This window comes from Doryrhamphus excisus, chromosome 12, assembly GCF_030265055.1.
Source record: "Doryrhamphus excisus isolate RoL2022-K1 chromosome 12, RoL_Dexc_1.0, whole genome shotgun sequence".
Lineage (NCBI taxonomy): Eukaryota > Metazoa > Chordata > Actinopteri > Syngnathiformes > Syngnathidae > Doryrhamphus > Doryrhamphus excisus.
In genome coordinates, this window is record NC_080477.1 from 4,436,354 (window position 1) to 4,459,592 (window position 23,239).

At 42.1% G+C, this 23,239-nt stretch overlaps 1 protein-coding gene across 2 annotated transcripts; it reads left to right on the forward strand.

Moving 5' to 3' along the window:
- The first annotated feature begins 225 nt into the window (after positions 1–225).
- On the forward strand, positions 226–22,908 carry lingo1b (leucine rich repeat and Ig domain containing 1b). 2 transcript variants are annotated; one of them, XM_058089425.1, is made up of 2 exons: positions 226–478; positions 19,970–22,908. In XM_058089425.1, the coding sequence occupies exons 1-2, from the start codon at positions 467–469 to the stop codon at positions 21,827–21,829; spliced, it is 1,872 nt and encodes a 623-aa protein (XP_057945408.1). In that variant the 5' UTR covers positions 226–466; the 3' UTR covers positions 21,830–22,908. The 2 variants fall into 2 exon arrangements, with proteins under 2 accessions (XP_057945408.1, XP_057945409.1); XM_058089426.1 differs by lacking the exon at positions 226–478 and adding an exon at positions 2,370–3,188.
- Positions 22,909–23,239: the final 331 nt, after the last annotated feature.

A 23,239-nucleotide genomic window follows, 5' to 3' on the forward strand; every position in this document is an offset into this window, starting at 1 on the left:
TCGTATACAAACAAGCATGAATGGAAAACCTACATCAGTGTCCAAAATCACAGGATACTGCTGTCAGGGCAATGAGAGAATGGTTTTGTCTGTTTCTTTTCAACTCTCTTCATGTGTCCTCTCATTCTTCCAGGGCACTGCAGCTCCTCCTTCCCCCTCTCTCATCCGCCATCCCTCCCTCCCTCCCTCCTCTTCTTCTCTGTCTCTGCTAGGTGCAGCATGCATGTGAGTGTGTGCGAGGCAGCAGAGTCGCCTGTGTGTTTACATGTCAGCCCATCAGTGCTGCTGGATTGAGCTCATCTGGAAAGGACAAAGACATGTCTCGGATGCCCCAATTTACAAGGGATTCTCATCTTTAGCCCTCAGATCTGAGCCTGTCTTGTTTGCTGCATCCCTGTCTCCATTCTTTTGGAGGCATTCTGTATTTCCTTGGCAACATGGAGCTGCCTGAATTAGAATTCTCTGCATGACAGTCCTGGTAAGTACTCTGTCTCTATGCTGGGCTTTGAGCTCTGAGGCATCGGATCAGATTTAATATGGTGCAGTGGTGGGGCCATATGATAGCCAGTAAGCAAATTGATCTCAGGAATAAAATTGGGTGGTAGGTAGCGGCAGGGATAGAAAGAGGGAGAATTGTTCACAGAGGAGAGCTTCAGATCTTATTTGTGCTTTGTCATCCAAATGGTTTTCATTTTGTTTTGAGCTATATGCAATGTGTATACAACACACATTCATGGTCCGCAAGTATGTCTGAAAGCTACCATCAATACAGAAATGCTGGTACACACACACTATCATTTAAGAATGTACAAACAGGGAAAACTACAGTGCATTCTGTTTTTGTCACAGCTGAAGGTGCCAGGCTGAGAAGTAGCTGTTTAGATTTTTTTCCCCTGTTGTACCAGGGAAGATTTGATGCTTACTAGGCTCATTAACATTCATGTTCCTTCAAATGCCAGTAAACTCTGCCAGAATCACACTTAATTTATTCAGTGCTACCTTTTGCTGTTGGCTGTTTCCAGTGCTGATGAGGAAACCTCTGATTTGCCACGAGTCATATCAATGGGTGGCGGTGGAGGTACGGAGCTTTGGCTTAGGGGAAGAGGGCTAGACTTTGTTTGATGATTTATGCAGGCTATGGATGATCTCTCAGATTTAAAATCCTACCGCATGTAATATTTGCGTAAGCATAACTGTGGCTGCAACACTCCTGCAGGGAGACAGTTACAGTCTCTCGGTTTTTAACATTGCATTAATAACTCATGCAGACCTGACCTCGGAGTCAAAGGTCTACTCTTTATTGTCAAGGCCAAGCTATAGCCATGATTTTATTGTGATGACTGTTTAGAATCAATGCTATGAGAATTGCTTATGCATGTCTGCTGCTCAACACCATTTCTCTGGAAAGAAATGAGCAACACATTCGTTTTCTTTTTCTTGGCAATCCTTAGTAATGTTAGTAATATACAAGAACCTTGGTTAGCGTACAACACTGGTTAGAGTGTTTTTTGGTTTACACTTTTTGGGTTGTCGTACAATGTGGTTGTCAAGTCCAGCTGTTTATTACGTAGTTCTATCACAGTCCGTCCCTCTTCGCACCATCTTTTTGTTAGTATGAAACCAGAAGTCATTGTTCCCCACCTCCGATGTCCACCATCAGCGGTTGCCTCTGCACGTCTTCGCGAACTAATGCAGTTATGCAAGTCTTTGTTTTTCTTAGTTTCTTAAGAATGTCCCTCTCCACATTGCTGTTCGAATTTTACGGCTTCGATGTAACACGGTTTTTCAAAATATATTAATGAATGAATTATACTGTTGAATAGGTGCAATTATTAGTTAAAAAATATGCATCTAAGATAATTTTGTAAAGATTTAAGTGTTTTATTTATTTTACGAAACAAACTAAAATACAAATGTGATTTTCTACACTGGTCACTCGATGTCAATGTTACTTCACTGTTTAGTGAAGCACACCACTATCAGACTTGATCTCTGGAACAACAAGCTTTTATTGCAGTTTTGCATTATCTCACAAAAGGAACAATAATAATAACAATAACAAAATGATCATTGTGATAATAATAACACTGGTTACTGTTTTGACTGTCATCCACCCCAAGCTAAAACTCAACAGTGAACCCCCAATGTCACTTTGCCTCCTGCACATGTTCATATCACATTTATTAGCTTACCTAATGGTAGTCCATCATATCCAATGATGACTTATTTGTCAGGCTTGGCCACGTGGCGCGGAGGTCGGATCCCAGGATGCAGGACACAGCAGGTTCAGGTAAGGTTTAACAACTTTAATAGTCCAGAGTGAGGTACAAGTAACTAAGGGCGACGGAGCACAAAAGAGGGGGCTCCGTAACTGAGTGCAAGCAGGCACAAAACAAATCACCACGAGAAAAAGTAAGCAGTCTTAGAGGCACGCGGGCTACCGGACGGGTAGGAGAGTGCGTGGCAGAGACGTGAGCAGCGCTGAAGGGGCAGAGGAGCAGGGCCACAGCTAGGAGCTGGGCTGTCACGTCCACAAAGGAATAATCCAGCACCCTCCTGCCGCAGCTCAGTGCCTTAAGAAGGAGACCGGAAATTAGGACGATTGGCAACAGCTGCGCCCGTCAGGTAGCTCCGCCCAACTCAACGGAGGTCCACATCTGCAGATGCACAAAGAGAGCCGTAAGAGTCCAAATAACAACAAAACCTGGACGTACCCCCAAACAGAAACACAGGGTAAAAGCACATGTCACTGTGCATTATTATTATTATTACTTTTACCATTAGTGAGTTTTGAGGTCACTGAACAGTCCAATACAACAGTTGCAGGGTCTATTGCAATAGGGGCATACAGTATGAAGTTAGTGACCATCTTCCTCCTCTGGCATTTCCTTTCCCCCACCTCGCTCCTCTCCTCCTGTCCAGCATGACAAAGTTGCCTCCAGAGAGTACGATCGGAGGCAGAGCTTTCTAGCTGTGTGTTCTGCATTCCACACCTCCTGAGTGTTATCTTGAGCAGGTCCTCTCCATTTTTAACTTACTGCAGTTTGCTGGCCATGATGTAGTTGACCATATAGCAGTTGTTGTAGAAGTCTGTCACCTGGCATTCTGATGGCGTGGCTGGCCCATCACAGTTGGTACTGAAGAAAAGGTCTTGCAGTTCTATCCATCATTTCACGCCGCTCTGATGTGTAAGTTCTCCAGCTGTTAGACTTGTATGTATTTCTGTAAATGTGTCTGTGTGTTGAAGCTTGGACACATTTGTAGCAACACACACAAGGAGTAGACTATTTTCATTGTTTATTGTCTCTGATGATGTGTACTTTATTGGGTAAAATGGGTGAAAACGTGACGACAGGGACAGGGATGTCTAGAGGGCTCTAATAATTTTAAAACTCATATTTAGAAGGAGGTAAACAAGTTTTCTATGATTTAGGAATATTACTTAGCACAGGGTTCTGCAACCTTTCATATCAAAAGAGCCATTTTACCTCCTCGCTCACTAAAGGAAAATAAAGTGGAGCCACAAAACAAAATTCAAAAAGAATATCTTATTAATTTTCAAAAGTTTATACCTGATGCCTGAAGAAATGTCTAGCGACATGCTCACATGCAGAACGAACTGTGAGTCTCCCATAGTTTTGATTGAAGAGGGAATTTTGGGGTATCAAAGTAGTTCAGAGGAGAAAAAGCGGGGTTGATGGAGTACTCTTGCTAGTATACAATCTTGCTAATATAGAAGATAAATTTACATAAATATCCATGTAAATTAAATGTCAACTCAGTTTACATTTGTTGACAAACATGTTTCCTTTGGCCCCAACAAGTACAGGTGTTAAATACTAGCCACAACAAAACGGCTGGGTTGCTAACCCCTGACTTAACAGAAATGCAGTCATCATGGTCAGATCTGGAACCAATTAGCTGCAATAAACAAGGCATTACTCATTCGTTCATTCATTTTCTACCGCTTTTCCTCACGAGGGTCGCGGGGGTGCTGGAGCCTATCCCAGCTGTCTTCGGGCGAGCGGCAGGGTACACCCGGGACTGGTGGCCAGCCAATCACAGGGCACATATAGACAAACAACCATTCACACTCACATTCATACCTATGGACAATTTGGAGTCGCCAATTAACCTAACATGTTTTTGGAATGTGGGAGGAAACCGGAGAAAACCCACGCATGTACGGGGAGAACATGCAAACTCCACACAGAGATGGCTGAGGGTGGAATTGAATCCTGGTCTCCTAGCTGTAAGGTCTGCGTGCTAACCACTCGACCTATGTGCAGACAAGGCATTACTGTCTATCTTTATTATTCTTTCTGTAATAATAATTGTGAGAATTTCATAATTCCTTGACACAAATGACATTTTACAGTTTCTTTAAGAAGAAGCCGATGAAAAAAGGAAGAAAAATATAAAGGAAAGGCATGAGAAGAGACTTGATGCTTGAAAGTGTAAGAAACTTAACTAATTATATTATATATTACGCGATAACCATCTTGAACATGTGCAACCGCCTGTTTAAAGAGCTCAGGCCAGCACACTCAGCACACAGGGAAAAGAAATATTAACATATTGACTGCAGCACTGTTGGAGGCCCCTGGCCACATACCGTATGTTAATGAGACACAGACTACTGCATCCCATATTTGGAGTGAATTGGATGAATACATAATGAAAAAAAAAACATTTCCATAGCAGTAGTAATTTTGATGTTGATATCACTGCTTTGAAAGATCACAATGATTTGGAGTGAGACAAATATTGTACATATTTGAAAACTTTGTGTCTTGAGCATCTTTGTCTGCTAATAGAGGACTTCTGCATAGTTCAAGGACCACCAGGAATACACGTAGCATTGGATGCAATCCCCCTTTTTTGGTATGATGTGTTTTTAGGATCCCACTTACTCCCCTTCCACCACCCTGGCCCAGAAAGCAAACCTGGACCGCATCCTAATCTTATGTGCAACATCAGCCCTCCTGAAAAGAGGAAGTGACTACAACAGTGACTTGGAATGTGGTGAGGTGACCATCAAGGCAGATCTGTCACTATGTACTCAAGTTTGTGTTCAACGAATGCATTTAGAAAGTCAAATTACTGCTGCTCTGCGGCCAACTCGCTCATTTAAATAAGTCATAAAAAACATTTTAATAATAAAATCTTTGCACCAAATATAAAAGTCAAGGGTCGTTAAGCTGGAGGACTGTGGCTGCCTCATGTTAATGTGCATGTTTTTACAGTCTAAATCACAATAATACACATCTGAGCTGACCAAGGAGAAAAAATATTCTCTGATTTTCCTTTGTCTGCATACACACATACATATAGATATATGCATATGTACACACACACATATATACGTATATTTATATATAAAACAGACAAATTATAAACTACACGTCTGTATGTCTGGCACTACTGCTCTAGTTTTCGTCAGTGGAAAAAATGTGAATGATTAATTACTGTTATATTTTCATATTCCCCAAACTGGACTGGGGCAGCAACTAATTAAAGCCACCCAATGGACTTTGGACACAATGATTCTCTGTTAACACCAAACCTGATGTATTGCTTCTTTTACATACAGTATGCTCCACATTTTCTTGCCATCACACACTTTGAGGCAAAGAAACAATGTCATTATTCTTCCTATGAAGGTCAATAAGTAGGTTGTCTTAGAAATTGCTTTAAAAAAGGGGAAACAAACTCAAATACGTATGACTCTGATTTAAGACTATGATTTTGCGACTTCACTCTCACATTTTTTCAAAATATATCAATTAATAAACCATGCTGTTTTGTGGTTTAATAGAGCCTATTATTACATTACAAATATGCATATTGACATATTATTGCATAAATTCAGCCTACAAAGCACAAAAATAGAAAACCCAACTAAAATACAAATATAAGGACTTCAGAAGATGCATTGAGATGCTGTATATAGTATTCTACACTGGTTACTAGGTGTCAGTAAGTTCTGTGAGACACACACACGCACCAAAACAGAACAAATAATTTTATTGCAGATTAGAATTATCTCACAATTATCCATATTTAGAAGATTGTAAACAGGTTCTATGCTCAAAGTACGATAATATTGTATTTATAAATAAGGAATATTACAAAATTTACTATCATGGTTGGTATTGGAATCAGTAAAGATATGAGATATATCTACCTAATGAAACAATACAGACCAGAGCGTATAGGCCAGACTGTATAGGACTAGGATGTAATAATTGAATTGAACAATATACAATGCAAATAGTTTATCTCTAGAAAGCTCTTAAAGAACCTATTAGGATAGGATATCAAATAATACTTTTTATGGTATAAGCTTGCACTTAGAGCGTTTTAAAGCCCGTCTGCAGGTTTTCAGTCAATTATTTCAGTTTGGTTGAGTCCCTTTGGCTCACACTGACCCTGCCATATAAATCAGGGGGGGCTCACAAAAGCTTGTGGCTAGGAGCATTCCACACATTGATTTTCTGTATTTCCTCTCCGCAAAGTTATATGCAATGTCTTCTATTGGTGAATGGAAACCTCCATGTTAAAGCCAGACTTACATAAGCTAAAAAAAGTTAGAAAGTAAAAACCTTCCAATTATACTGAATACCAATGAATCGATTACTAAACCATGATCGTTGGCCATCACTTCAGTCACAGAAAGTACATATTTGTTCCGAGTTTTACTACAAACTAGGACTGTCCGATAATATTAGATATGCAGTGGAATCGTTTTTTTCTGCCAATAGTGTGCCACGTTCTCGGTTGGGCCTGGATCCCAAACGCGGAGCAGGAGGCAGGTGAGTACTCTCCATGGCATCCATCACCTGCTTCTCTACCTCCCACTGAAGCCCCCCCAGGATACGGGACTGAGGAAGGATGGTCTCTTTGGGAGGTTCGTCCGAGGGAGGGGAGTACATCCTGCAGAGGGCGTCGGGCTTGCCATTTCGGGAGCCAGGGTGGAAGGTCAGGGAGAAGTCAAACCGGGTTAGGAAGAGCGCCCGGCGTGCCTGCCGGGGATTGAGCTTGTGAGCAGAACGGAGATAGGCCAGTTTTTTATGGTCCGTGAGTACAACAAAGGGGACCTCAGAACCCTCCAGCCAGTGCCTCCACTCCTGCAGTGCCAAGACAACGGCCAATAATTCCCTATTGCCGATGTTGTAGTTTCTTTCTGCCGGGTTCAGGCGACGTGAGAAAGCGCAGGGGTGCAGCTTGTGGTCGGTGGTGGAGCGCTGGGAGAGGACAGCTCCCACGCCGGTGTCGGAAGCATCAACCTTGACAAAATTGAGACAGGGGGTCAGGGCGAGCAAGGACAGGAGCAGAGGTGAAATGCGATTAAAGGTCTTCAAAATCGGCATTAGCATCTGGGGTCCACACAAACGGACTCTTAGTCGATATGAGCCTGTTCAAAGGTTCTGCAACCCGACTGAAGTTCTGAATAAAGCGGTGGTAATAATTAGCAAAGCCCAGAAACCTTTGAAGGTCCTTCCTTGATGTAAGAGGGGGCCACTGGACCACAGCCTGGATCTTGGCAGGGTCGGCTCCAAGTGTCCCCTTCTCCACAATGAACCCCAGAAAAGAACCCGAGGGAGCGTGGAACGTACATTTCTCTGCCTTGACAAAGAGTTTGTTGGCAAGGAGCCTCTGTAATACCAGCCACACCTGCTGAGTGTGCATGCATGTTCAAATGAAATAAAACCATAACCATAACCATATTATTGAGAGCGAGGTAATCAACACAAGGGTGGAGTGACTTATCCTTCTTCTCGACAAAAAAGAAACCGGCAGCTAACAGGGACGAAGGGGGCGAATGAGACCAGCGGCGAGCGAGGAAGAAATGTAGTCTTCGAGAGCCTCCCTCTCAGGCTTAGACACAGCCGCGAGGAAGGGAGCGCGGCGCCGGGGTGGAGATTAATGCAACAGTCGTACGGACGGTGCAGGGCGAGTGACATGGCCCTGTGCTTGCTGAATACGTCGCAAAGGTCATGATAGACAGGGGGGACCGAGGTGAGGTCGATCTTTTCTGGTGCAAAGGCACGAGTGGCTGTAGGACGGGGACACGCCCCCCTGAAGCAGTGCGTGTGGCAAAAAATGATGATGATGATTTAGACCAGTCTATGTGGGGACTGTGCCTGCACAACCAATTAAGCCTCAATACTACGAGGGCAGAGCGCGAGTGAATGATAAAAAACGTCAAGTTCCGTCTGCCAGGCGGAGCGAAAGGGGGCGGGACTGGTGAGTGTCAGATGATGCCCATCCAGAGAACGAACAACCTTGGCCGACGATAACGGCATCACAGGAATAGATGAACTAACACTAACTAACACTAACGCTTCTTCGAGGAAACAGTCGTCCGAGCCAGAGTCGATAAACGCCGTTATATCAACACAGATATCAGACCAAGAGAGGGTACCTGGCAACTGTAGTCGACTGGCTGCCGGCATGATTGCGGAAGGGGCCGTGGTCGGAGGCTCCACAGGCGAACCAGGAAGAAGCGTGGCTGAAGCTTGGGAGCGTTGGCTGTCCGGGCGGACAGGACAGCGGGAGATCGTGTGGTCCGCTTGGCCACAGTAGAGGCAGAGATGAAGCCGAACCCGACGCTTCCTCTCGGCCGACGTGAGGCGATGTCTGCCGAGCTGCATGGGTTCCTCCAGTGCCAGCATAGGGGGCGTTCCCGAGGGAATGAATGGCCTGCTGTCGGAGGGGAGATCATCGAGGGAGCCCCAGACGAAGGGGAGCACATCGGAGCAGCCTGTCCTGCTCCCGGAAGTCCAGGCATTTCTCGATGCGCACCGCCAGGGCGATCAGGTCACCCAGCTCACCCAGCTCACCCGGCGTCTCCAGGGGAATCATATGGTCCCTTGTCTGCTCAGCGAGCTCATCGGAAAAGACGTCCAGGAGGGCCGAAGGGTTCCAGTCGCTCTTCGCCGCGAGCATGTGGAACTCAATGGCATAATCGGAGACGCGGCGTCTGCCCTGGCGAAGTCTCAGGAGGGTGCGGGCAGCCTCGCGGCCGGGAGGGTCTCGTTGGAAAACTTGCTCCAATGCATTCGCAAAAGTGGAGAAAGAGGAGCAGATGGCTGAGCGTCGGCTCCATTCGCCCGTGGCCCAGGCTCCCGCCTTGCCCGTGAGGTGGGAGGTGGCGAAGGCCACTCGGGCACGCTCAGTAGGGAAAGCAGCAGCTTGGAGCTTGAAATGTAGCTTGCACTGGGTTAAAAAGGTGCGCACGTCATCTGAGTCCCCAGGGAATTGCTCCGGTCTCCAGTTGGGGACACGTGGATGCTGAGCTGGAGACTGCCACCGAGGGAGTAGGAGGATCCGACGCTTGTGGTGGGGCGAGAGCCGGGTGGACCTGAATGGCGGACAGCACAGCGCCGAACTGAGCCTCGAGTGCGGCCATGTGAGCGTCTTGTCGCTCCGCTAGGTTCTGTACGCTAGCTCCAAGTACGCCAAACTGTTCCTCCTGGTTGGACAGGCCCATGGCTTGGAGACGAAGGGATTCTTTGACGGGGTCCGCGTCAACAGGGTCCATTCAGTTGGCTGGATTATTCTGTCACGTTCTCGGTTGGGCCTGGATCCCAAATGCGGAGGCAGGAGGCAGGTGAGTACTCTCAAGAGTTAATTGAGTCCAAAGGGTAACAAAAGGCGATGGTGTCGAAAAGGGTGCACCATGGAACAAAAACACACAGAGCAAGGCTGGTGGAGGCTAGAGCTGCTGAATGCATAAACTACACAAACAGGGTTTCGTAGCATCGGGTGGCGAAAGAGAATAATCCAGCGATGGCCAGCTGTTAGAGATGAGTTTAAGTACTGGACAAGGGTCATCAGCTTCAGGTGCGTTCAGCAGCTCCGCCTCCAGCCAGGAGCAAGCGATCTGGAGCAACAGAAATGGACAGGAGGGAGACAGAGGCACAAAGCAAGGGCAACCGGACGTGACATAGTGATGATTTACATATGAACAAGCTTGCTAGCTCAGTATGTTACACGATATGGCACAGTTTTGCTTTCAAACTGTAAAACTGCAGTTTGCAATGAATGCGCTGGCTATGCAAGGGGGGAGTAGGGCATCTTCCTTTTACTTCCAATAACATACTCTGTTCTTGCATGACTTACGAAATGAGCCTAGCTTATAATATCTTCATAATTTTTCATACTTTGCACTTGTCTTTGTTCTTATATGAATGTTTGTGCTACATAGAAATGTGCAGTTCACCAAATTTACCAGCATTATTTCATTCAATTCTTATATGTGAAATTATTATTTATATTTATTGATAAGAATGTGTTATTTTAATGGACTGTTGGTCATGATTTTTAAAATATTTGGTCATAATTTGTACCTGACATTAGTGTGAGAGAAGCTGCACCATCGGTATCAGTTGATAACAGTTTGGAAAACAAGTGCTGGACAATATTAGTATATCGGATATTCGTAAGAAAGCCAGTATCAAGCATCTCTACTAAAAAGCCATTAACAAGCCTCTTGTTCCAAACGACCGTTTCCTATGACCACACTTATGATGGCACTTCATGCCTCTCGCCTTGTGTAGCAATTGGCCAAAGTCATTGATACGGCACGTTTTCCGCTTGTCTTGGCCTGCAGTAAACCAACTTTCTGATCATAAATTTCAAAAGAAGACAACTCACTGAAAAAAAGAACACATATATGCAGTGCAACAAAGTGCTTACATGATGTGACACATTTATACCATCAAAATAGTTTAATAATCTTTTTAAATGCATGGTGAAAATATACTGGTTTCGAAAAAATAAATGTGTATTTTGCACAACAGCAATCTAGGCCAAACTACAGTAAAATTTCACAAATTCAAAATTTCTTAGTGATTATATAATGATTGTTGCATGTGTTAATGTTCTAATGTCTGGCTATCATTATTGCATATGGAAAAAAATATGTGAGGCATTGCATTGAATGAGAAGGCCGATTCCACCTACCAGTTGTTCGAATTTTGGAGAAGCATTCACATGATGTTCTGTAGTCTACCCGATGTTGTCTGCTCAAAGCAGCTACCTGGCTTAGAACTGACCTTTTCTTGCTATCACCCCGAGAACCTTACCTGCATTGAGGATGAAGGCAGTTAATTACATTTTCTCACCGCTGAGAACCCCTACAGTTGCAAAATAAAAACTGAACCTCATGTAACATTAAAAGAGGAAATACAATATAGACCTATTAATTAAAAATAACACTGAGGTACTTAGCCTTGGTTATTCAAATAAATTGTTCTGGGGTCCACATTTTGAAAAAGCTGAGACCCGGGGAGGCTAATAACTAAATGGTCTGGGATTGCCATGGCAATCTCCTTGTATTCACAGCGTACCATCCAAATGATTTTGATTTCCAATGTTACTACTTTATTAATGTCTTTAAAACATCTTTAATGTGCTGTAATTGACAGAAATGCTAAAACATTCATTCTGTTAGTAGTAATGACAAACAGAGAAATGTGAGCAATCACAGGTAAATCCCTAAGACACCGACATATTTATATTTATTCAGCGAGCGTCTCTTTCTTTTTTTCTTCTCTTTGAAGGAGATTCATGAGACAAGAGGAGCCAAATATATACTCCGTATGGATGCCGTGGCTCCTTGCGGTTGGCTGATAAGTGTGAACTCATTAATAGGCATTATACTTTCAACTGCCGTCGAGTTCCAATTATGCATGATGTCTTTGACAATTAAAACAAAAATGCACATGCTGGTTCAGGCAGTTGCATTAAATAGCGGTTGCTGTGATTGTTTATTGTATTGAAATGTGCCTGACACTCTTGAAACCCTGCCTGTGAGGTTTCGGTGACGTGTGTGCACTGTGCGCCTGTCAGCCAATTTATTACTGCGCCGGGTGCGCTTCGCTTGCACTGAGAATAGACCAGGTTGCTTTTGGTGTGACGTTTTGTCACAAAATTTAAACTGCACCAAGCTGAATATGTGGACACCTCCCGCCTCACCCATCTCTGCGCAGCCCAGTCTACCAGATTACCGAATTGGCTCTGCACAGTGGTGCGCTGGACGAAATTACCACTGCACAGGATGCGCCAAGCTCTGCCACCCTGCGCCACCATGCACTGTGCCACAAAAACACAGGCTTTTGGGTTTTTCATGATAGGAAGACCCAGTAATAATATTTCTGACATTTAACATATGCATACAGTTCTACTTTCTTCTTAAGCGTATGTATGTCATGTGCACACTAGCCTATGAGGTATGTTGCTGGTTAAGATCTCTGTAGATAGAAGAAGTCAGAAGATACGAGAGCAAAAAATAAAGATCAAGGGTAGACTGATCCCATGCTGCTCAGTATCTCAACCAGAACAGTATTTCTCTCTCCAGCATTTGATTCAGGGACTGAGGCTCACATTAGACGATGCCATTTTATTTTAGCCTTGTGTGGGTTTTCATGATAGAACTAAAAACCAAGCAAAAATAATATATTTGCATTAATGAAGTTGATGGACCTGGACCTGACAGTATTGAACGCAGTCCATTGCTATGGCAATGCAATATTCTATGAAAAAATCTGATTCCAACATACAGAGGTGGAGTACCAGCCAATCGCAGACAAACAATCATTCATACTCACAAATTAATGTGGGAGAAACCGGAGAAACCTGGAGAAAATCCAGGTATGCACAGGGAGAACTCCACACAGAGATGACCATGTGATTGACTGCCGACCAGTCCAAGGTGTACCCCGCTTCTCGCCTGAAGACAGCTGGGATAGGCTCCACCTTGCCCCCAACCCTGGTGAGGATAAACCAAATAGAAAATGGATGGATGGAATTTGGCTCCCTATCTATAGCCTAGCTTCTTGCTTTGGAACAGGTGTGTGTTCGAAATAGGCATGTGCCGGTATGAGATTCTGACAGTAAGAGCAACAATATCACAGTATCATGATCTCGAAGATGTGTTATTTTGAAATATCTTCATTGAACTCTGACTTTTTTAACCATGGTATACTTTGAAACCGGTAACCTTGCCCATGCTTAGTTTGAAACAAAAGAGAAGGCGTTCAAGATGCTTCCCATGCTAATTAACGAGTGTGATAGTGGCAGACACAATAGGCAACAAATGTTATTGCATTTCAAAGTTCCTTTGCCAACAATAGTGACTCCCATGGCAAATCATTCTGCAAGATGCAATTAGAGGTAACATTTGACCCACTCAATAAAACCATTATATTCCTGTCAGATTTTTGTGACGCCACCTTTTAAATTTATTATTTATCTAGGATTAAATCATCAGTCAAGAAACACCAAACTATGCAAGGTTATTTTTTTTTATCATCACTATATCTCAAGAAGGGGCTGCACGGCAAGCCAGTGGTTAGCACGAAGGCCTCACAGCTGGGAGACCCAACTTCGATTCCACCCTCGGCCAAATCGGTGTGGAGTTTGCATGTCCTACCCCGTCCATGCGTGGGTTTTCTCCGGTTTCCACCCACATTCCAAAAACATGCTAGGTTAATTGGTGACTCCACATTGTCCATAGGTATGAATGTGAGTGTGAATGGTTGTTTGTCTATATGTGCCCTGTGATTGGCTGGCGACCAGTCCAAGGTGTACCCCGCCTCTCGCCCGAAGTCAGTTAGGAAAAGGATACCCGCGACCCTTGTGAATATAAGTGGTAGAAAATAAATGAATATATCTCAAGAATGTTACAATTTCAATCATGAAATGTTCAATCCACCTGTGAGTATTTACAATAAATAGAATAGAAAAAGTATTTGTTCAGATCTCTGTAGATTCAGAGAACAAGAAGGCGGTCCAGTGAGTTGTTGCATATGAACTGTAAACTGTAGTAAGGATGTTTTTAGTGTTCACATCGTTTACTTATTTCAGCAGAGCAGCAGTGAACAAAAAGCACAGACTTTCTCAGGCTGTCGTACAGTGAGCGTCCTGTTTCTACACCCAATTGTGTTACCATGGAAGCAGTGAATAATGATCCAAAAAAAAAACATGTGTTCTGCTGAAAAAACTTCATATCAGAAAATCAGCTTCCCAGCCTGTCCAGTTAACACAGCTGAAGATGAATGCCTGTGGAGCTTATACACAATATACACATTTCAGTCATCATTCAGACACACAACTTGTGTGTGAGGGCATTCGCTTACGATAGAACTTCTATAAACATCATATCTGCATAACACTTATATTTCTAGTGTACCTTATCTTCCTCTGATATGTTTTTTCCATACCAAATAATGTAAATGGTTTCTGTCATAAAGCAGCAGATTTCTGAAGTCACATTTTAAAACAGTCATACAGCTGGTCATATACACCCACGTCTCAGCTGTAATGTGAAGGTGAAGCACATTGCAGATGCATGACAGCGGTCCATCTTTTGCAATAATTAAGAGTTATGTGTTGCTGTTGTGGAACTAATATCTTTTCGAGCAGGGAAATCCATGCAAGCTAATCTCTCACCTGATATTGATGTCGCTGTGCTTTGAGCTGACTCTTTGTGAGCCAAGCAGTGCTTTATGTTATGCATCAATACAGCTTCAGTATAGACCTCTGAAGTTTTGAGGTGTGATTTCCCTGCTGCATTCACACAGTCTCATTAGCAACGAACAAATGATGATCATTCATTATTAAACACTGTATAATTTTTAATAAACTACTGATTAAATCAATGCTTTATATTTTTAGTAGAACATAAACAGAATATTTGGGTGCTGTGCCCACCATTCTTGACCAAGGGCAAACTCACTCTTCCAAAGGACACATGCGCGGCGAGACCCCTAGTGGTGCACAAGCACCTGCCCTTTTGTCCTGCATGAGAAAAGTGTCCTTTCTGTTGTTGGAGCCCTTTTTTTCATTCGTTTACGAATAAAAAAAAATAAGTGTGTCATCTCTCCATACATCTTTTCATACAATTATAAATATATGATTTATTGTGAGAATTCTTCCCTGACCAACCCCCACCACATTGATATATTAACATTTGAATCATTTGAATACATGTCATATTCCTATTCAGAGGTTGAACAACAACTACAATTGGTGTTCTCTCTACATCTGCATTTTTTTTGTTGCTGTAATGTCTTTACATTATGTAAAATTAGGAGTGACCCAGTAACACTTTTCACTTGCAATACGATTCCCAAATCTTGAGTATCGGCAGATATTGGTATCGATGTCAGCATGAATCACACTTTTATGACTTACCATATTGTGTAGTGTGGAATGTAAGAAAAGGCTTGATGACGTGATACCACTTAAACAGAGAACAATAGTCAGCAACAGTGAGTATTAGAAAACTGACCCATTTCTTTCTTTTTACAACCTGCAGTATTGTTTTTATGATAATATAGTGGAGGCTACACATCATACAACAAGGCTCGAAGTGTTCACTGAAGCGAAGAGTGACTTTTTGCCATCATGACGTTGTTTATGATGGTGCTTCAAAAATACAACGACATTCAAATGCAATGTCATGGAAACATGACACGTTTTAGACACAGCTGCATCATCTTTTGCAGGCGGCCACACTGCCGACATCACTCCCACTCCTTGCTATAGCTAGCACACACTGGGCTGTGTCTGGCAGCTGCCAGATAGAAGTGCTGCACTTGAGTCTGTGGACTACTTGCATCTGACTGCCAGTATTAGACTTTAAATGCAGGCCGATACTTGTTTTTTTAGCCGATATCAGAACGATATCCAATACCAATATCAAATTGGGTACCCCTATTTAGAATTAGCAAATGTCATTTTTTCAGTTAGGCCGTTTATCCGGTATCCTCCCACGTTCCCCCCCAAAAATATGTGGCTGCGTAGAGGGCTCTGCTAAAGTTACAGCAAATCCTGCCCTCTTCCTGTTTTGAGCATGTAAACTACACACATTATTGTATTAGTACAGAATGTAGTTGCGATATGTTGCAATTTGACAAAGTTTAGCAATTGATGTTACTCAATGCTTAGCCGATCATAACGGCGCCACTGAAAATTGTGGGTCACTTCTCTGGGACTGTTTTTTTGTGTGTGAACGCGACAGACATGTACTTAAATACCAGATAGTCATCTTATTCCGGCAGTATGCCAACTTTTGCCAATTTGTATGCAATCTTGTTTGTAATTGAGAAAAATATAGACTTGTCTGTTCTTTTAAACCACTATTGGTAACATATGCTGGTGTTTGTGTTATTTTATTTTTGTTTGAAAGTAAAAAGTCATCTTGAGCGGCATACCGCATGAACAGCAACTAAAACAACAGAAAAACCTGAATGCACTGATGCATTTGGATTGATTCATCCATCTCTATTCTGCTTGCAGACATTTGGTAAACCATTCAGAGTGGAGACCTATATCCCTATTTTTACAAACCCTGTGGCAATAGCGAACAGAGGTATGAAAAAACAATGTCAGAGGGAGTGATGCAAGCTGTCATAGCATGAATAGTCCACTCATATTATTCTCAACTACACCCATTCAAAAGAAAAACGAAGGGAAATTCAATACACAGTATTGAGGGAGAGATATTGATATTATTATATTGATATTATTATATATATTGATTAATATTAATTTCCTCTCACTACTCCAAAGTATACTTTAAAATGATCATACAAAATGCAAAACAACACCTCATGAAGTCATTGGTTGTTTTTATGACGATTTATGTGCATCTTTGTTTTTGTCTGAGCACTATCTCAAGGTCAAAACAAAGAAGTGTTATAGTGAAAAGATCTGTGCTGTAAGGCCGGATTACACAGATAGCTCCTCTGTCCTTACAACAGTCTGCATCATAAATCATGCATGCGCTCTGGTAAGAAAATCACCGCAGCATTTGCATTCGTTTGCTTTCGATTAGCAAAGATTGGGACCACATACTCATTCGTATTTCTGCCTTGACACGGTAAAATCACATTATGTGATTATGTGGCAAAGAGATAAACACGTTGATTTTATTTATTAATTCTTAGCAATATTATTTTTCACTTAAAGCCTTATTCAACAATGGGATTTCACTGTGGAGAAGTCCCTGAATGATATTTTTCCCCTTTTTTTTCACAATTTGCAAAAAGTAACACTTTTGCCTACTTTTGCCTGAACACTAGGAGGAACTCCAGGGATGAGCCGGATACTCGTTATAAAAGATATCCACATTAATGTTTAAAGAAAATGCTCTATGTACTCACTCTTCATGCTCTGTGATTGGCCAATCACACAGAGCGACTGCCTCTCCCTAGACAGACTTTGCTGGCAGTAGCCACAGAGGAGTTGAGCAGTGGCTCATTCACGTACACGGTGCAATCTGCAAGTTAAAAACAGCTTGTGTAGCGTTGGTCACACTGCTTCCACTTAATTAGGTTTTCTTCAGCTTGCCTCTATTTCGGTTTGTATCTAAAGTTACTTTGTAAACTTGTCTCATAAACATACCGGAAACGTGCAGGCTTGTGTTACGTCAGTCACTTATGCATCAAGGGAAGTATGACCACTTTTTTCCTTGAAATTTATTTTTGTCTCATTCCATGAAGTCATCATAAAACAGGTGTGCTACTTAGTTGGCAGTACACAAACAGTGGTAACAGTAACCGATTGACTGATGCATTGATTCGCCACAACATGAGGTGCACCTACACAGTTGCTGCATCTAACACTCTTCCTGTATGGATATGGTCAAATGTTACACCCCTCTCAATATATTGCAGTATGCACATTGCAATCTTAAACTTGTTTTATACGCGGTGCATTACAAGAGAGCTGTATACGGCTCATTGTGTCACTGCCTGTTTTTTTTCCCTGTCTGCTCCCGTCTAATTTGGCTAGTGAGACAAAGTCACTTGGAAAACTTTGCCTGAAGTACTGAACTTTTTTTTTTTTTTACAAAAATACAGTGAACAAGGCTGACAGATGATTTCCCTGTTTGCCAGCATTGCATGTTTGCAAGAATCACAGATCATGAAAAAAAATACAGAAACAGATCACTTACACACATACACAGTACACAATAATAAATACAGCAACTTCACATCAATCCATGCCAATTTCAGAATTAAAGTAATGTACTGATGTAAGCCCCGCCAATTTCCACGCCCACTCTGAGTACAGATATGGATAAAGATCATTTAGATGAGTGAATAGATACAGATGCAGATAGCGGTGTACTCACTCATCAATATGTACTATTACAAATATTCTTCTAAGGTAAAGTTGTCATGTCCTTAATGCACTCCATGAATGTTTGAAAAATAATTTGGTGCAAAAATAACCTAATCTTTCTTGTCCTCACTATTATTAAACGTGATATCTAAAAGGAGAATCGGAGGCAGCCAAAAGATTTAAAAGTGCTATGTATGTACTTTGACAGCCTATAAAATATGGCTACCTAATTTGTTCCAATTTGCAGACACATTTCCGTATAACGTAAAGTATAAAAGAATCCCATGCAATCCCTTGTCCTCAGTTGGTCAGCTTTTGGCAGCTCTCGGTTATGTCACTGCTAGTTCAACATCTTAGCAGGGACTGAGTGTGTTGTGTTGGCAAATACTTTGCTTTTTCAGTTTTTGGCTATTTTGGCAGATGCTCAAAATTGTTTAAATGCCAGTGTGTCACAGTGTTAGCGTATATAAAGTATGTAAAGTAAAGCGTATGTTCATAGTGGTTAAATGGTTCCAAATCCCACTGTGAAACATTAATTAGGATAATAAGTAGGAGCCCTTATTTAGAAATGCAATATTTTCTTAGTGTGCCGCACAGTGACGAGTGGTGAGCATGTTGGCCACACAGTCAGGAGATCGGGAAGACAAAGGTTCAAATGTCCACTTGTGCATCTCTGTGTGGACTTTGCATGTTCTCCCCATGCATGCGTGGGTTTTCTCCAGGTACTCCGGTTTCCTCCCACATTCCAAAAACATGCTAGGTTAATTGGCAACTCCAAATTGTCCATAGGTATGAATGTGAGTGTGAATGGTTGTTTGTCTATATGTGCCTATGATTGGCTCATTAACACCCTAATGAGGATAAGTGGCATAGAAAATGGATGGGGTGTCTGACAAACATTACATTAACGCTACTGACACCTTATGACTTATTACCAGTGGAGAAAACACTATATAAGTGATGAGTGATTGACGGATAATCAACCCCACCGATAATATCGGCTGTAATTCAGCATTTTGATACATACTGGCATCAGCCATTTTCAAAAAAAATTACGGCCGAAAAGAAATCAATTCAAAATTGGGTTGTTTTGGTCCTGTTGCCGCTGAGCCTCTCTGTCTGCAGCATCGGCCCACCCACCATCTGATTGGTTATCGCAGAGCCACATCCAGGTGACAGCCAATCAGCAGTGAAAGCTGTGTATGCACTGTGCTCTCAGACATTTTTATGGGTGAAGCAGCTCAATTGAGCAGTTATGTTCATATCCGGCGAGCATAACAATGACCACTTCGATGGTCCAGTTTTGGTCCAGTTCTTTGTACCATTTTTGTGAGCCGTGGACACAAAGTCTTGCCATTCTCTCCAAAACATCCAAAAAATGTCCTTAAAACTCTTGTGATGTTAACCGGCGATTACACCGAAAACTAAAAAGGGGCTACAAGAGAATGGCTGTCTTTAAAGTGAAATATCTTCAAAATTTCTGTCATTGGCTGGCCACCAGTCGAGGGTTTACCCCACCTCTCGCCCGAAAACTGGATAGGATAGGCTCCAGCACCCCCGCGATCCTCGTGGGCTAAGCGGTAGAAAATGAATGAATCTTCAAAATTTGGCAAAAAGTACATATCATTTGCTTCAATATGCATAATGACCCTATTCAGGCCCTGTTTAAATACAAAACAGTATGATTTATTGATAGATATTTTGGAAAAACTGTGATAGAGTGAAGCTGCAAAATTGTTGAGAGATGACTGTATACGCATCAATGATACAGAGATGATTTCTGCACTTGTGTACAACCGATTAACATTTTTTTCCTCTCGCTCTATAGGGTAGCAGTAGGATGGTCACTGCTGAGGCAGGGGGGCACAGCTACTTGGTGGCGTGCTGGCAGCCCATCCTGATTCTGATGCTGGGCACCGTCCTTTCTGGCTCGACCACTGGATGCCCTTCCCGATGTGACTGCAATGCCCAGGAACGCTCAGTTGTGTGCCATCGAAGACGATTGGCTACTCTTCCTGAAGGCATCCCCACTGAAACAAGGCTTCTTGATCTGAGTAAGAACCGCCTAAAACTTCTTGGGCCTGAGGAATTCATCAACTACCCACAGTTGGAGGAGCTCCAACTGAATGAAAACATCATTTCATCCATTGAGTCTGGAGCTTTTAGCAACCTTGTGAATCTACGGACCCTTGGGTTGCGCAATAACCAGCTCAAGCTCATTCAGCTGGGTGTGTTCACTGGCCTCAATAACCTTACACAGCTGGATATTAGTGAGAACAAAATTGTCATTCTGTTGGACTACATGTTCCAGGAACTCTATAACTTAAGGGTATTGGAAGTGGGTGACAATGACCTCGTTTTCATCTCACCACGATCGTTTCATGGCCTCAGCAATCTTGAAACCCTCAACATTGAGGGTTATAAGCTGTCGTCTGTGCCCACTGATGCCCTGAGCCATCTGCACAACCTGCTGTCACTTCGATTACGCTATCTGAACATCACTGCCATAAGGGACTACTCCTTTAAGAGGCTGTATAGGCTAAGAGTACTGGAAATATCACATATGCCTTCCCTGGACACCATGACCCCAAAATGCTTGTTTGGAATCAACCTGACCTCGTTGGCAATCACAAACTGTAATCTTACTGTTATTCCGTATCAAGCTATCAGTCACTTAAGATATTTACGATTTCTGAACCTGTCTTTCAATCCCATTCATACTGTTGAAGGAAACCAACTTCACAATCTACAAAAGCTGCAGTCCTTTCATTTGGCTGGTGGCAGATTAATTGCCATTGAACCTTACTCATTCCGAGGACTAAATCATCTGCATGTTCTCAATGTTTCCAGTAATGGGTTGAACACCCTGGAGGAGTCTGTCTTCCACTCAGTGGGCAATCTGGAGACGCTGGCTTTGCATGACAATCCTTTGGCATGTGACTGTCGCTTGCTCTGGGTTTTCCGCCGGAGGTGGAGGTTAAACTTTAATAGACAGCAACCCATCTGTGCTTCACCTGATATTGTGCATGGAAAGGAGTTCAAGGACTTCCCAGATATCCTCCCTTCTGATTATTTCATTTGCCAGAAATCAAAAATTGTGGACAACAAAGCTCAAGAGAGCCATGTGGATGAAGGAACTACAGTCAGCTTTGCTTGCCAAGCTGAGGGTGATCCAGCCCCTGTCATAATGTGGCTTTCTCCGAAGAAAGACTACATTACCACCAAAACTATGGGGTCAAGACTGTCTGTGTCTGATGACGGTACATTGGAGGTTCGTTATGCCCAAATTCAAGACAACGGCACTTATTTGTGCATTGCAAGCAATGCAGCAGGCAATGACACCAAAGTTAGCCATCTTTTTGTACACAGCTACTCCCCGAATTGGCCTCATCAACCAAACAAGACATTTGCCTTCATTTCCAACCAGCCGAGTGATGACGGTGCGAATGTTACCCGGACCACGATTCCATTTCCATTTGATGTTAAGACATTAATCATTGCAACCACCATGGGGTTCATTTCTTTCCTTGGCGTTGTACTGTTCTGTCTTGTAATTCTGTTTCTGTGGAGCCGAGGAAAAGACAACACAAAGCCAAGTATAGAGGTTGAGTATGTTCCACGCAAAGAAGACACAGAAGAGGCTAGTCCGACCGAGACTTCCATACAATTCAATATGAAAATCATGTGAACCATAAAATGTGGCCAAGTCGTGTAGACTTAAAAACTCAAGTTGGGATGCAAGACTACAAGTTGGGATGCAGACCATCTTGCTTCAAATGTGTACTTGAGAGATAGCAGTTGCACAGCAGCAAATGCATCTTGGCCCAATATACCCCAATTACTGTTTCTTGGTTAATTTTGATTTTCTTAACAAAAAGTGTAAAAAAAAAAAAAAAGAAAATGTTGAATTTCTATACTGGCAATACTCAAGTATGTTAACATGCGCACAATTCTGATGACTATATGTAACCAAATTAAGGTAATTGTTGATGAGAATGTGTGAGTGTGAAGTGACAGGAGTCGGATTGCAGGTAGGTTGATTTTTAGCACACAGACTAAACAAAAACTAGTCAAAACATTGCTAAGAGTTTGCACACTTGTAAATTTTCAAAGCACAATAGCTTAATAAAACAATAGTTGAATGTGACATCTTATCTTGCTCTCTCGTCCAATCTCAAGGAGACATTTGTTTTTGGATTATTAATTTGGCAGTATGTAAATTTATATAATGTAGATAATTCAGACAATAAATAAATAAACCAAAATTTCACAGTAGTACTGTATGCATTGGTTGGAAAGCAGTCTTGTCATATAATTCCTGTTTACTACCTCCAAGCTTGTGTATTTGTTTGTTTTGTCAGAAAGATTTGAAAAAGATACTGTATTCAAAAGAGACCACTTTAACATAACCGTCTCTCATATTGTGTGCTCATCCAATATTGAAAGCTGTGTTATATTTATTCTGGTCTAATAGTTTATGTCAAATGAGAATTCCCTTAATCTGGTTACACTAAAATAAATATTGTGCATGTTAACACACCGATCAAGAAAAATAGGAGTACTACAGTGTGAGATATTTCCTGCCATATTTCCTGTATCTGTTTTGATATGTTCTTCTAAATGTTTTTTTTTTTTTACAGATATTTTAGTCTTTCCTTGTACATTATGCTACTGCACATAAGCAATGCTTTTCATGGCTGTGAGATTTGAGAATATTAACCTCAAGAATGGATCATCGTCAGCAAATATATTTTTGACCAAACAAGAGACCGGGTATATTGTTTATCGAGTTTCCAAGTTGTTGAAATTCCAAAACAACTACAATTTGGTGGTACATCAAATGTGTAAAATTTACTCTGTAAGTAAGTCTTGAGGTTATACTGTATATTGTCACCAAAAATATATTCTATTACTCTCATAAGGGTAGTCTAACTTCACACAAAGATAATTTGCTCCAAGTTTTGACGGGGAAGTTCAATTCAATAAATACCATTTCATTTTTTTGGTGGACTTTTTTTTCACCCCTGCAAAAGGTCATCCAAAATGCATAAAGAGTTGTACCCTGGGACTGGAACTGTTATGGTAAATGGATGGATGG